At 42.1% G+C, this 14709-nt stretch overlaps 1 protein-coding gene across 5 annotated transcripts; it reads right to left on the bottom strand.

Moving 5' to 3' along the window:
- Window positions 1-10207: 10207 nt before the first annotated feature.
- Window positions 10208-14544, bottom strand: LOC122037382 (protein LONGIFOLIA 1-like). 5 transcript variants are annotated; one of them, XM_042596834.1, is made up of 7 exons: window positions 13881-14544; window positions 13743-13780; window positions 13065-13652; window positions 12876-12943; window positions 11246-12811; window positions 11023-11128; window positions 10208-10881 (listed from the first exon to the last, which is right to left on the bottom strand). In XM_042596834.1, exons 3-7 carry the CDS (start codon window positions 13255-13257, stop codon window positions 10274-10276), a joined length of 2541 nt encoding a protein of 846 aa, XP_042452768.1. In that variant the 5' UTR covers window positions 13258-13652; window positions 13743-13780; window positions 13881-14544; the 3' UTR covers window positions 10208-10273. The 5 variants fall into 5 exon arrangements, with proteins under 5 accessions (XP_042452768.1, XP_042452772.1, XP_042452769.1 ...); XM_042596838.1 differs by lacking the exons at window positions 13743-13780; window positions 13881-14544 and having other exon boundaries at window positions 13065-13251; window positions 13348-13705; XM_042596835.1 differs by lacking the exons at window positions 13743-13780; window positions 13881-14544 and having other exon boundaries at window positions 13065-13271; window positions 13348-13705.
- Window positions 14545-14709: the final 165 nt, after the last annotated feature.

Below are 14709 nucleotides of genomic sequence, written 5' to 3' on the forward strand. Positions count from 1 at the left end.
TTTTGTTCGGCGCTGAAGTCCCTCTTTCGTTGCTTCACCGGCCGAGCGTCCGGTCGGACGTGGAGCTCATGCTGCGCTATACTCGGTGAAATTCCGAGCAGCTCATGCGTCGACCAAACGAAGACATCACAGTTTCTCTGGAGGCATTTGATTACTTCCTCTTTCTGGCTTGCCTCCAGATCGGCCGCAATGAATGTGGTGGCCTCTGATCGGGTCGGGTGAATCTGCACTTCCACTTTTTCTTCATAAACCAAAGTGGGTGGCTTCTCGGTTATAGCGTTCACCTCGATCCGTGGCATCTTCCGGGCGGCATTAGATTCAACTCAGACCATCTCGACGTAGCAACGCCAAGCCGCCAGTTGGTCTCCTCGTACTTCTCCCACTTTATCCTCCACCGGGAACTTGATTTTCTGGTGGAAGGTGGAGACGGCCGCTCAGAACTCGCTGAGCGCCGATCGCCCCAAAATGACGTTGTATGCTGAAGGAGAGTCAACCACGATGAAGTTTGCAGTCCGCGTCCTTCTGAGCTGCTCCTCTCCCAGCGAGATAGCCAGTCGGACTTGTCCGACCGGCAGAACTTCGTTGCCCGTAAACCCATAGAGGGGGGTTGTCATGGGCAGCAACTCGGCTCGATCAATTTGTAGTTGGTCGAAGGCCTTTTTGAATATGATGTTGACCGAGCTTCCTGTATCAATGAAAACGCGGTGAATAGTATAGTTGGCTATTACCGCTTTGATGAGGAGAGCGTCGTCATGTGACACTTCGACTCCCTCCAAGTCCCTGGGCCCGAAACTGATTTCAGGCCCGCTCGCCCGTTCTTGGCTGCAGCCGACCGCATGGATCTGAAGCTGCCTTACGCTCGCCTTCCTTGCTCTGTTGGAGTCTCCGCCGGTCGGCCCCCCAACAATGATGTTGATTTCACCTCGGGAAGTGTTACTTATATTTTCTTCTTCCCGAGCGGACGGCCTAGGCTGCTCCCTAGACCTCCGGGGATTGTCCTCACTCCTCGGAGTATGATGCCGCTCGGGAGTCTGTCTCTGCCGCCTGTCGGATATCATCCTATCGGCTTCACGAGAGCGCTGTCGCCTGTCGGATGATGGCGATCGACGGTGGCCACCCCGAGGCACGGGGTGGGCGATCAAGGGAAGGCTCCGGTAGTCTCTTGTATTATGAGTGTCTGTCCGGTGAAATGAGGAAAACATTGGGGTCCATACCTTCTTTTTAGGCTTGGGCCGCTCGGCAGACACTTCTTGAATGGCGTGGGATCTTGCATGTTGCTGGGGGCGAGCTGCTTCAGTTCGTGGTCCCCTAGGCGGCTGATGAGCAGTGTGTGGCTTCCGCTCGGCGGGGGGAGCCCGCTCGGTTGGTGTTTCCTTCCTCCGGGCTGCTTGGGCTTCCTCCACATTGATGTATTCATTGGCCCGGTGTAGCATATGATCGTAGTCTCGGGGCGGCTTCCGAATGAGCGAGCGGAAGAAGTCCCCGTCCACGAGGCCTTGCGTAAATGCATTCATCATTGTCTTGGAGGTGGCCGTTGGAATGTCCATGGCCACCCGGTTGAATCACTGGATATAAGCTCTGAGCGGCTCTCTGGGCTCTTGCTTGATGGCGAATAGGCTGACGTTAGTCTTCTGGTAGCGCCGACTGCTTGCAAAATGGTGGAGAAAGGCCGTGCGGAAGTCTTTGAAATTTGCGATGGATCCGTCCGGCAGCCTCCGAAATCACCGTTGAGCCGATCCCGAGAGTGTGGTAAGGAAAACCCGACACTTCACTCCATCTGTGTATTGATGAAAGGTAGCTGTGTTGTCGAACTTACCCAAATGATCGTCTGGGTCAGTGGTTCCGTTGTATTCACCGATCGACGGGGGCACATAGTGCTTTGGCAGAGGGTCTCGCAGGATGGTTTCTGAGAATTGACGGTTAACCCGCTCGGGAGAGGTGTCCGCTCGGGGGGCCTTGCCTTTTATGTTATCCCGTATTGGCACTTCATCTGACGAAGATCCTCGATCCCGATTAACTGCTGCAGTTTCGGGAGGCGTGCGAAATAGGGCCCGAGGGAACAGAACCGTGGCCACGGGTGCTTCCGCTCGGCCTCCCGGTGTGGACGTCGCTTGTTGCTCCATCCGCTCGGCTTGCGACTTCTGCCTTTGTTGTTCCACTAGCTTGGCTGCTCTGGTTTCGATTAGAGCGTCGAGCTCCTCTGTGGAGAGCATCACTGAGTGCAGTCGTCCAACTTCGTCCATTGCTTCCGATCGGATGCAGGAGCGTTCCCACAGACGGCGCCAACTTGATCCTGTCCGAACGCTGAATCAACGGACGCTGGGCACGTGGCGCTCTCCTGGTTGCTGACGTAGATCATCGACAGGTCACACGAAGCTCCGGCGAACCTGCAAAGAAGTCGGGCCGGGAAGGGGTTCCCGGCGACGACCCTACTACGCTCAAGTCAGGCAAGTGGACAACAAAGAGGTGGCTTCGAATATCAAAGAACGCGTACCTCCCCTGAAGTGTGAGGTCCTTTATATAGAGCTGCGAAAAGGCTCACGCACAAATACCGAGGTGCGTACGTGTCCTCAGCCCATATCTCAGCATGGGCTTGTCGGACAAGCTTACCTGACACCATACTGCTACAGTCCGAGCACGTCTCTGATGGGACAACGGAACCCTCTGTCATAAGATCCTGCTTATGGCCTGCTCGTTGGACATACCCGCTGTCAGAAGATGTTTCCTTGTCCTTTTCTCCTTACCCCATGCCGAGTGTCCGACCGGTCAGCAGTCCCATTACGTCCGGCCGGTCATACGTGCGGGTCCACTTTGGAGATTCCTGGTAGTGTGCTCTGTGAAGACTGTTCGCAGTATTGCTACTTTATTCCTTCGGCCGAGCGGGCTACCCGCTCGGTCGTACGATCCTGTTCAACATGAGCGTCGGAACCCCAACTTCCGCCGGGGTGCCTTACACTTCAGTTAGACACCGGTAGCCGGTCGGTCCAACCTTTCCGGTCGGCCGGTCGGCCCACCCTTCTCCGATAGTCCTTTTGACCTCCATGTGGCGCCGACTTCTCGGAACGGGGGTCCCCTGTTCTTACCGCCGGATCAATTTCCTTGGATTAACAATCTCCCCAGTTGTAACCAAGTAAAAATTCCGGAGTATCTTTCTTTTCTGTTCATTTAATTATTTTTTGCAAGTGTTCGTTATTTAAGTTAATTGTCCGAGAAGGGTTTCTTTTGTAATTTGTGCAAGGCTATTCAACCCTCCTTCTAGCCTGTCAACCGAGTCCAACAAGTGATATCAGAACCAAGACGCTTCAGGAGGACTAACCGCCGAACGAAGCACACGAAATGGTCAGACCAAGCATCTTCCCACCAAAGTTCGAGAGGGAATTCACCAGCTGGAAGAAGAGAATGGAGGTATTTTTCAAAACATACTTCGATTTTTTATTAATAATGGAATTCGATTTAGAAGCACCTGAAGGCAAGCAAAAATATCAATGGATGAAGAAGGAACAAGCTGACTTCGTGGCAAATGGAAAAGTAGAGTTTCATCTGTTAAGCGTCCTCCCGCCACAAGAAGTCAACCGGATTAGAGCTTACAGGTCCGCTAAGGAGCTCTGGGAAAAATTCCTGGAACTTCACAAAAGAACCTTGGAGGAGAAACTTACGAGACGGGACTTACTTCGGAACTAGATCAGCAACCTCTGATTTGAAAAAGGCCAAACGATTGCACACCTTCACTCGAGGATTAAGGAGCTCATCATCAGACTTTCGAATCTCGGAGAAACGGTAAGCAACCGAGATTCACTAAGGTACGCTCTTAATGCATTCCCTAGGAATACAAAATGGGCATCACTAGTAGATGTCTTCTATATCTCTAAGGATCTAGAAATTGTTACCTTAGAAGAATTATTTTGATGTACAGATATGAAGAAGGAGCCAACGCACAATATTGCCTTTGAGGCAAGGATGGACGAACAAGATTCAGAATCCTCCCTTGAGGACAAAGAAATGACAACGATGGTAAGGCGATTTAAGAAATTAATTAAATCTAGAAAAACTAACCATTCGCAGGGTAGAAAGAAAAGGATGATCAGATGCTACCACTGCAACGAAGAAGGACACGTCAAAGACAACTGCCCCAAGCTAAGGAACAACGACAAGGACAAAGGAAAGAAGCTTGTCCAAACGAACAAGTACAAGACACTAAAGGCGACGTGGGACGATACGTCGTCCGAATCGGAAGTCGAGGCTTTCTCCGGACTTGCATTAATGTCAAGTCATCAAGAAGATGAACACGAAGCAAGCTCGCCCGAAATGAGCATCGAGAGCATCGATGAAGGGGGAGCTAGATCGGAAGAAAGCAGCAGTTCAGGGGAAGCTACGGATAAGGAAGTCGGCAAGGTAAGTCAGATACGATCTCTCCCACCTGACAAGTTATTTAAGTTTGTGAAATTATTAACCAAAGATTGTTGCAAACTTGAAAAAAAAATAAAAATTAAAAATTAATTCTAACAAAATCTTGCCCATTAGAAGAATTTGACAAGATTAAATTGGAAAATGATATTTTACAAAAAGAAATAAGTAACTTAAAAAATAATACATGCTCATGTAACACAAGTTTTAGAAAATTCAATAATCTAAATTGGTATTTTAGATATCACAAAGGATAAATTAAAAAGATTCCAAAGAAATATATTTCTAAGAAATTTTTAATTAATCCAGTTGGCTGGAACCTATTTTGGGTTCTAAAGTCTTGTCTAACTTGAATTTTAATTTAGACTTAGCCCTTTCAGCAAGAAAATTAAACGTTTAATTTCCTTATGCAACTTTGTCTAGAAGTGGTTGATGATTCAATAACCAAGAAGGTCTAGTGTCTCGCCACAGCTAGAAAGTTAAATATTGAAATAAAATATTTAATTGACTAATTGAAAAAGCATTAAAAATTGAAATTAGATAATACTATTCATTTAAAAATTCTAATCTATTTAACTTAAAGTTTTTTTACTTGTGTTTTACCAAAATGTATTTTACATGTTGCACAAATTTAAATTTAAAAAAACTTAGTAATTTTTTAAGAATTTTTTTTACTTAGAATTTTTTTTTTACTTAAAGTTTTTTTAAAAAATCAGATTTATTTTACCAAAATTTCTACAAAAATTAATTTTTGAAAATTTGTTTAACTGAGAAAATTTTTCATTTTTTTAGAAAATATTTCTAAAATTATTACATTTTTAGAGCTATCAAAATTGTTCTCAATATTTCCATTTTACTTAAGAATTCCTTTTTACTTGAAAATTTTTCGTTTTTAAACTTAGATATTTTTTTAAAATGTTCTTACTTAGAAATTTGTTGATAAGTTTTAAAAAAAAAAATTATTACCCTTAGATATTTCTTGGTACCCTATTTTTGTGTGATCAAAATGGGAGAAAGAAAAGATTAAGTCGGGGTAGGTAGATTTTTAAATTAATATTTTTTTAATTTTTGCACTTTATTCTAGAATTTATTGTTTTAACTTTATGTATGTTACCCTATCTTAACTTGGGTTACTCACATCAAAAAGAGAGAAATTGTTGGAACCCCAAGTTTATTTTGATGTGATCAAACAAGTTAAGTTAGGTCATGTTGATTTTTGATCTCTGTGTCTAAGTGTGCAAGAGCTTAGGAGCACGGGAAGTCGAGCAAAAGACGCGGCTAGCGAGAATGATAGCACGGGAAGGGAGCCGACGGGCTCGGTGCATCCGAGGGACGGAAGAGCTATGGAAGAGTACACCGGTGGACGAGAATAACGTATGCGATGTTCGAGGGACGAAAAGTCGGAGCGGAAGCCTGCTCGAGGAGAAGGCCGAAATTGGGTTCGGGTGAACCTTATTTCAGTTGGCCGAAACCACCCAAGCGAGCGGAGCCGGAGCAGAAGACTCGGACCGAGGCGAGCAACACTGGATCGAAAAAGTCAACCTTGTTGACTTTAAGGGTCCGGGCATCCGGACCCTCTTTTTATCCATGGTCGACATGGATGTTGACCGTTGCGAAGGAGATAAAGTTTTGTCCCCTTCAAGGCGCCTGGAACCCTTCTAGACGCCCCGACCAAGGCTATAAATACAATCTTGGTTCAGAAGCTTGACAACAACAAGAATTACTGAGCAACACTTGTATACACTTTCCACTTTGTTTAGCTTCTTCATTTTTGTGCGTAAATTACTGTAAAGAGGCTTCTCCACCTGAAGGAGAAAGTAGTGTGATTCATTTCCTTGGATTAACAACCTCCCGGTTGTAACCAAGTAAAAATTCCGGAGTATCTTTCTTTTCTGTTCATTTAATTATTTTTTTCAAGTGTTCATTATTTAAGTTAATTGTCCGAGAAGGATTTCTTTTTGTAATTTGTGCAGGGCTATTCAACCCCCCTTCTAGCCGGTCAACCGGGGTCCAACAATTAGCATTATCTGTGTTAACTTCTTTGATGGTCAAGATAGTGATGAATTGAGATATGAGGCTCTTGTGCATGTATGAGAAAGCAAAAAAGGTTGAAGAAAATGAAGAAAATTTGTCTTCATGTAAGAAAAAAAAATTATACATTCACCTATTTTTGTAGAACCTTATATAATCATGAACAAGGACGAATCTAAAATTTTAAATTTATGGGGAAATAAAAAAAATAATTATACATTATATTCCAAGGCAGTGTAGCCAGGGAGACAAAAATATACATTTAAATTAGTTAATTTTATTTTATTCATATAATTAAGTATTGATTTTATACATTGTTGAAGGTTACACAATGTATTGATTTTATTAGTAAATCGATAGTTATGCACATTTTAAAAATATCAATTAGGGTCTTGAATTGTCTAGAATTAATTCAGATATCAAAAAAAGAAACAGAAGTAAATGTAAATTATCAATAAATTCAATATGATTTTTTGCTCTTAAGATTATCAAAAACATATAAAAAAGACAAGAACATAATTCAATATGGTTAAAGGGTGTTAATGCTATTTTTAAAATACAAGGGGAAAAATACCTCTTCATAGAAAATAGAGGGGATTAAAGATATTTTTCCATTAAGTTTATGAAATTATTAAATTGGGTAAGTTAATTATAAAATTATCAAATCATCTATCGGTTGGAGCAATCTGGGTACCATAGGTTTTGATGTTTAGGAAAAAGTTTAAGTTAGGTTTATTGTTATATTTAATATGCATTGTAAGTGTGCAGGATACAGGTACAATAAGGAAAGTCCAAGGGTGATCTTGGCAAAGGAGAAAAGTCCAAGGATGAGTCTTAGCAGTGTAAGTCCAGTATGTAGTTTTGGCAATATAAGTCCAAGTGTGACTTGGCAAAAGATGAAGTCCCAGAGCGTTGCTCTTGGCAGTGAAAACCCGACAATGATGACAAGGCTAATCGAAGCTCCAGAAGACAAGGCGTGAAGGATGGGAGACATCCGATGGACGCAAGACTGATGGAGGAGGCTAGAAGGCTAGGTCTTGGTTGTGTGGGCAAGGACGAGTGCATGAGAGATTGTACTCAGGGTAAATTTTTATTGTGCACTGTAGCAGTACTGTAGTGTTACTGTCTATAGCAGTCGACTGGTGTTTTCATCAGTCGACTGGTGGCTTGTAACGGTCGAATTTCACTTATGATCAATCGATTAGTGGTTGTACCAGTCGACTGGTGGCGAGAAACACAGCTAGGTGTTTCCTCCCGAGCTCTATTTAATAGAGCTTAGGGGTGCTTGGCCAAGGTTAACGTAAATAGAGGTCGTTAACCTCTATTAGAGTCTCCAAGGTCTTCTTGAGTGATCAAGAGCTTGTACGAGTTTGTGGTGAGGTTTCTCCATCCATAAGGAGTTACTCGAGCTAGCCAGAGGTTTTTCGGGGAGTCATCCACCGACGGATCGAGATCGTCCACCTTATGGACAACCGTGGAGAAGGAGCTTCATCTCCGAACCACGTTAAACAACGTGTTAGGTTTGCCTTCTTTTGTTAGTGTTTGTCTTGTATTTCCGCTGTGCACACTAACCATTGTAGGAAGCGGCGTTTTGGGTGAGGCACTATTCCCCCCCCCCCCCCCACCTTTAGCTGTCGTTAAGGTCCCAACAACACTATTCACTCCTCATATTACCCCTAATCATCAAATAGCTAAGTTTTGTGATTTTTTGAGCATGAATATATTCAAAAAATTTAATTCATATTTTAAAAATCACTACTCTCACTATATTGTAAGGATGTAAATAAACCAAACGGTTCGCGAGTTATTCGGAGCTCGATTAGGTAAAAGTTTGTTCTAGTTCGTTCATTTAGCTTATCGAGCCGGGCTCGAGCTCAATTTTGAGCTCGACACTTTTATCGAGCCAAGCTCGAACTTAAGGATATTCGGCTCGTGAGCTCATGAATATGTTCATTTATAGGTTTACAAGCTCAGACTCGAGCTTGACTCATTTAAAGGGCTCGAGAGCATGTTCGTTTATAGGCTCGTGAACTTAGGCTTGAGCTCGGCTCTTTTAAAGAGCTCAAGAACATGTTCATTTATAAGCTCATGAACTCGGACTCGAGTTTGGCTCAATTAAAGGGCTCGCGAACATGTTCAATGGTATGTTGAGTTTGGAAGTTTAATATAGTAGTTTAGGATGTTCAATGATGTATTGAGTTTATATTATTTTAGTTGTTAGATTTGTTGAATATTTATTCAAATGAGTTTTCGAGCTCGCTTAACAAGTCTATAAAATGAACCTTAAAATGAGCACAAAAATGAGCTCTAAAACGAGCCTAAAAACAAACTCCAAAATGAGTCCGAAAACGAGCCCAAAAATGAACCCGAAAACGAATGCGAACTCGTTTAACGAGTTAGGCTCGTTAACTATGATAATCGAGCTAATAACGAGCCGAGCCTGTTCGCGGGCTTAGTAATTCTAAAATGAGTCGAGCTTGAGCCTTGTAATAAAAGTTCAATTCGCTCGAGCTGATCTCGAGCCCGAATATAACTTAAACGAGCCGAGCTCGAGCTTAATACTGTTCGGCTCGGTTCGGTTCGTTTACATCTATACTGTATTAGATCAAATTGATATTTGAGGATATGAATATAATAAGGAGAACTAAATGAACACTAGTTCTTCTGATTAAATCTATGCCCTTAAATATTAATTTGACCCAATATATTGAAAGCAATGATTTTTTTAAACATGAATATATTCAAAAAAAAAAAATCTAATTCTTATTCAAAAAATTATTATTCTCAATATATTGGGTCAAATTGATATTTGAGAGCATAAATATAATAATAAGAACTAAACAAACATACAAAAACTAGTTTCATGTCAATACGAGAACGTTTGATTCATCAGCAGATTTCGTGTTCAAAAAATCACTTCTCTCGATATATTGAGATCAAATTATTGTTTGAAGGCATGAATATAATTAAAAGAACTAGCCAAATATATTGGAACTAATTTCATATCAATTCAAGATCATTTGATCTATCAATCGATTTTGCTCAAAATCGACTTTGGTATAAAATCAAATTGATTCGACTAATTATCAATCGAATCTTCTGCACATAGATATAAATCTATTTGCTTGGTATTAAAAATCAGTCGTTTGATGTGAAAATCAATCGATTGATTTATTCGAAATTTTGACATACAGATAAATTAATTTGATTAGTGTTAAAAATCAATCGACAGATTTTTTAATAAAAATTGATTTGATTAATTTATTTTTATCAGTCGACTAATTCGGCATAAAATAAAAAGTGGATACATAATTTAACAATTTCAAAACTAATCTATATAATTTGGTAATTTCAAAAATTTACAGGTTCGATAAAAAAAATGATAAGAAAATGTTTGTGTTGTTCTCCTAATGATCACGAAATAGAGTTGGGATAATCATCCAAAATGAAGTCTAACATTCTTGTATCTGAATAGAGTAGTGAAACACTAAGGGGATGTTTGGTTGATGGATTTGAGAATGAGAAAATGGAATGATAGTAAAAGATAGTGTTTGGATTGTGGGTTTGGGAATGACATTTTAGGAATGATTACTAGATTTATGAGAATCAACCAAACTCATATAACTTAATGGGTTTCATTTTCATTCCTATTCTCATTCCACCCTACTATCAAACTCATATCCATAGTGATTCACATCATTTAATCAAACGTCCCCTAATTTAAGGCCAGTGGATTGATCACAACCTTAGAACACGAAGCACCTATTCCACATGAGTAAAATAGGTTTTTATTATAAAATGAAAAAAGAAAATTGATAGAACAAACTAGTTGCATGTTTTAGTTTGCTTCACCTACAATTTCATTGATCAAATCCTGAAATATCAACCTTCCAATCTGCATTGGCACCCTTATTTTCTCCATGCAAAAGTCTTCCCACCCTTCGGATCGACCAAGAATGTCCTCACTTGATATCAGCTCTGCACAATCCTCGGAGGTGGTGGACCACCGTGTGCTCATAGCTCGAAGTCCTTTGATCTCAGTGCATATTTCTCCCACCAATTGCTGCCCATTTAACATTCTTCTTCTCGGCAGAAAGAACTCACAAGGATTCTTGTAGACGAGCTCTCCCCTCTTGTGAGCTAGGATCTCACTGACCACATCAAAAACAAGCTTCCTGTGATTCTTCTCTGCACTGGGCTTCTGTTGCCCATGCTGTTTCTCCAGAACACTAAATAGATCAGGTTTTATGTGTTGCTGAAGTGGAATCGCACTTTCCTTGTTTAAAAATCCTGCTGCAAGAAGTATGTCTGAAACATACTTATTGTCTGGGTTTTGCTTGATGAAGTCGAACATTTGGCGTTCCTCGTGCTCATTTGAGCCCAGCACTTTGTGCTGTGCAAGTTTCCTATTATCTTGAAATGAATTTAATGTGCACGGTCCATCATCTGTTGAAGGAATATTGTGATTAGAAGAAATCATTACTGAATTTTTCTATTTCATAAGCTATTAGCTCCAATCAACAATCCGAAATGTATGGTTGTTTGAGCTTGCAGATTCCATATAGTGATTACTGAATAATTGCTTACCTTGGACTGTGTAAGAGCCTTTCTTCAAAGGGGAAGGTAGAAACTCATCGTGGCAGAATGAAGCAACTGTTTCTGATGCATCTTGATGCATGGATAGTATGGATTTCTGAAGCAGAAGAATGACAAACTAATGAGTAATCATACAAATGTTTGATCATTCATGTACTCGTAAAATAAACTTAATCATAATTCTTTAAAATGCATGTGTATTTATCTCACATACCTTTTGTATCTGGATGCTTTGCTGCAGAACAGTCGAATGTAATGCAGACCTAGTGCTTCTGTTTGAAGCCGGTGAAGATTCATCATCCCGGCAATTTGAAATCTTTCTCCCAGAGATAATTTCATCAACGTGGCCTCTGTTCTTTTGTTCTTGTGATTGCTGTAACCTAAATCTGCCTCTTGGAGAAACTGAGTTTGTTTTCGTTTGCTGAGATCTGGGACTCCAAGTGCTTGGAGTTGCAAGTGATATTCCATCGTTTTTTCCCAGAATCTGCGTTGAATTTGATTGACATCTGAGTGAATAATTACTTGTGGCAGACCTCCGAATGAATTGCTTATGACTCAGTTCTCCGTCAGTGATACCAGTGTGGAGCTTAGGAAGAGTTGGTAGGCCTTCCAATTGAATTATTGAGTGACTTGAAGCATCTGCCATGTTGATACTCTTTGAAGGCTTCATAATTACAATTGGAGGTTCGAAGGATCTCGGATCATCCCCTGCTTTTGTTGGCCATTTTCTGACCTTTGGCGATCTCACACTCTGATTGTTTCCTGTGGGAGTAGTATTCTTTGCCAGCCTCTGGGCCCGAATCTCGTCCACCATATGCATGAAAAGCTTCAGATCCTCACTCGGCATTTCCTTATGCAAGGACCCAGTTTTGGTCATGTTTGCACTATGGCTCCTGTCCTGTTGCACCACCCAAGGAGTTGCTTCACTTAGGATCCTCGACGTCAGTTTCAGATCTTCTGTTGGCTTTTCCACGATCGTCTCTCTTCTTCGATCGGATTGAGAAACTTGATCATGTTTTGCATTCATTTTTCTTCTTATTACTGCTACTTGAGCTGGTGAGCTTAATTCAGGCATGTCTTCTATGCCCATGAGCTTTGCGACAACACCAGGATGCCTCTTTTGGCTACTAAGATCCTGAAGCAGATTGGAAGCTCTATTCCGGCAGGGACTCGTGTTGGCTTTGTCCAAGTCTTCCAGAGTTAAACTTGCTTTGGAAACAATGGCGGAAGTACTCCTTCGAGAACATTGCCTGCCATCCAGCGACAGTCTCGGCGGCTCTCTGATTTTAGCAGAAGAATTAGAGAGCTCCCTCTCGTCGCACGAGAACCTAGGACTCTTCTGCAATATCTGCGCCAATGAGGCATCTTTTGCTTCGCGATCAGCAAAACTCCAAGGAGCTTTTTTAAGTTCGATCAGAACTCTAATTGCTTCGTTGAGATCGGCAGGCATATTGTCCGCGGGGTAGAATGAAGGCCTGGGGGAGTCTTGGTGCTTGTAAGCATGGTTTTTCAGCTTGCCATCGGATGAAGTTTTGATAGTGAAATCAGGGGATCGCCGGCCGGACTTGGCAGCTGGACTGGTAACTGAACTCCTGCAGCTCGACGAGTTCTTCAGAGACCTCTCTGAAAAGAACGTTTTATCAAAGGAATGCACGTCTTTGTGAGATGATTTATCGAATTCCAGAGAAGACGAGGAACTGGATAAGGAGGAGCAAGAGGCTCTTGAAGATTCCATCGAAGCTTTCTCATTTTCGTACCAGTTCTTGGCCAGATTTTTCTCCTGAGTAGTAATACTGAATTCAGAATCTTCTATTTATACTGTTACTGTGAGTCTGCGACAATACCTGAAGAATCCCTGACGAGTAGGGGTTTACCTCTGTCTCATGCCTGCTGCTCTTCAGAAGTGCATGACCTAGAATTATCAAGATTTCCATTTACAGTTTCCAAATTAGTTCTCTCGTTCTTGCTTGTGAGAGAGCGTGCCACAGATCAAACGAAAGAGAAACAAGAATTAAGCCCTGTCGGAATGATACCTGAAGGAATCTTCTTATGCTGGTGGCGATTGCGCTGCTGCCTCGCGAGGAGAATGTGGCGGTCAAACATCTGAAAGATCGCGGCAACGCACCCAATTTGCTTCTCTAAATCTTGGTCTTCGCCGGCAAAACTTCCGAGCCGCTCGGAAGCCATTTTGGTCTCTTTCGTTCTCCGACTTCTCAGCTTCTGCATTTGCTCAGGGAACCCTTCAGCCAGTCATATAAGCTCAAGAAATGGCAGCCCATCTTTGGACGGAAGTGATTCAATGCATTAAAAACCTACCGCTAGCTCTGGGACAACCTATTCCAGGTCATTGAACCATCAAGCTTTTGGAGGAATTCCAACCACTCTGCAACTAATGGCTCAATACATTGAATGCCATCGGAGAACTACTTCCGATGGATGAAATGCTTCATTGTGGTCGTCGATCTTCTTTGCTCGAGCTTCAAGGGAGAGATAGAATTCACTGCTGCGACGGCGTTGACAGATTCTGGCTCGGAGAAGAGAACGTTGAAAATGGATGAGTGGGTCAGAGGGGTTCCTTTCCCTCCTAGCAAGGTCATGTGGGCTGATGGATTTCTAGCAGACTACATGGACATGTGAAGTTTTATCATCTTAACTAAACTTTCCATCTCGATTTATAGCTTAACATGAACAAGACAACTCTGCAATCTTACCTTGAATATTCATCCGTTACCACTTGAATTGCCGTGTTCTATCAAGTACAAATTAATCTGAATAGTCTTAGTAATTAAGAAAACAGTGCAATATTTATTGCAGTGCATTGATGGCTAGTCATTCCTCATTGTGGTTACCTTGAATTTAGCTGATTATTCTGACAAAAAGTCAGTTTGGAATACCATCAAACAGGACGAAGATAACCAGTTTGCACAAAGAATTTTCTTCCGTATTTACTTCTCAATGTCGGCATAGAGCAGACAAAGATGCACAGAATGTGGCTCATACGACATCATGATCTCCTGCTTGCTCTGTATAGTACAGTACAGATAGTTGATATCCCACAAACATCATCTACAAGGGTCGGATAAGAATAAGGGAAGCAAGGCCACATGCATAAAGTTCGAAATCCCACATGGAGCTGCTCTGCTGCTTTCAGTAGCTCGATTGGAGCAAGGTGGAGAAGAAATGCCCAAATGGGTTGAGTGGTCATGTTGATCTGAGTGAGATGCGGATAACCATGACTTACCACTTCTTCTTCATCTTGTCTGAATCAAGTATCTTCGTAGATAAAGACGGAGCTCAAGGAGGGATTTATGACTGTTAACCCGTACACGCTCGACGTCGATTGAGGATTAAGAAGGGACAGCCTCTTTATTTCTCCTGTTTCTTGTGCATGAATCAAGATGGACCACTGTGCGAATACCTACATGTTAGACGGGATGGCAACCATTTGACAACCAAGTGGTTACTTAGTCCATCCAAAGTCTTCTTCTTGCTCATTATTGTGTTTAAAAGCTGGAGGTGACGGTGATTGCGGGCCACATGTGTCTGTCTTCTAAATCGGTAAGAAGAAGCTACACGAGTTTCCTAACCTTGAAGTAATTTCCCACACGTTTTTGTGATTCTTGGGAGTCGAGCCGTCACTTTAGCGATCCTTTTGAGGGGTCTTGTACGCTTTTGGAA

This window comes from Zingiber officinale, unplaced genomic scaffold, assembly GCF_018446385.1.
Source record: "Zingiber officinale cultivar Zhangliang unplaced genomic scaffold, Zo_v1.1 ctg30, whole genome shotgun sequence".
In the NCBI taxonomy this organism is placed as follows: Eukaryota; Viridiplantae; Streptophyta; class Magnoliopsida; order Zingiberales; family Zingiberaceae; genus Zingiber; species Zingiber officinale.

What these genes read in the sequence shown, in the direction of transcription:
- LOC122037382 (XM_042596834.1), bottom strand. Translation starts at nt 13,257, where the DNA reads ATGCAGAAGCTGAGAAGTCGGAGAACGAAAGAGACCAAAATGGCTTCC. An exon ending in GCATAAGAAGATTCCTTCAG is followed by an intron (nt 12,944 to 13,064) that starts GTATCATTCCGA and finishes TGATAATTCTAG; the next exon opens with GTCATGCACTTCTGAAGAGC. An exon ending in ACTCGTCAGGGATTCTTCAG is followed by an intron (nt 12,812 to 12,875) that starts GTATTGTCGCAG and finishes ATTACTACTCAG; the next exon opens with GAGAAAAATCTGGCCAAGAA.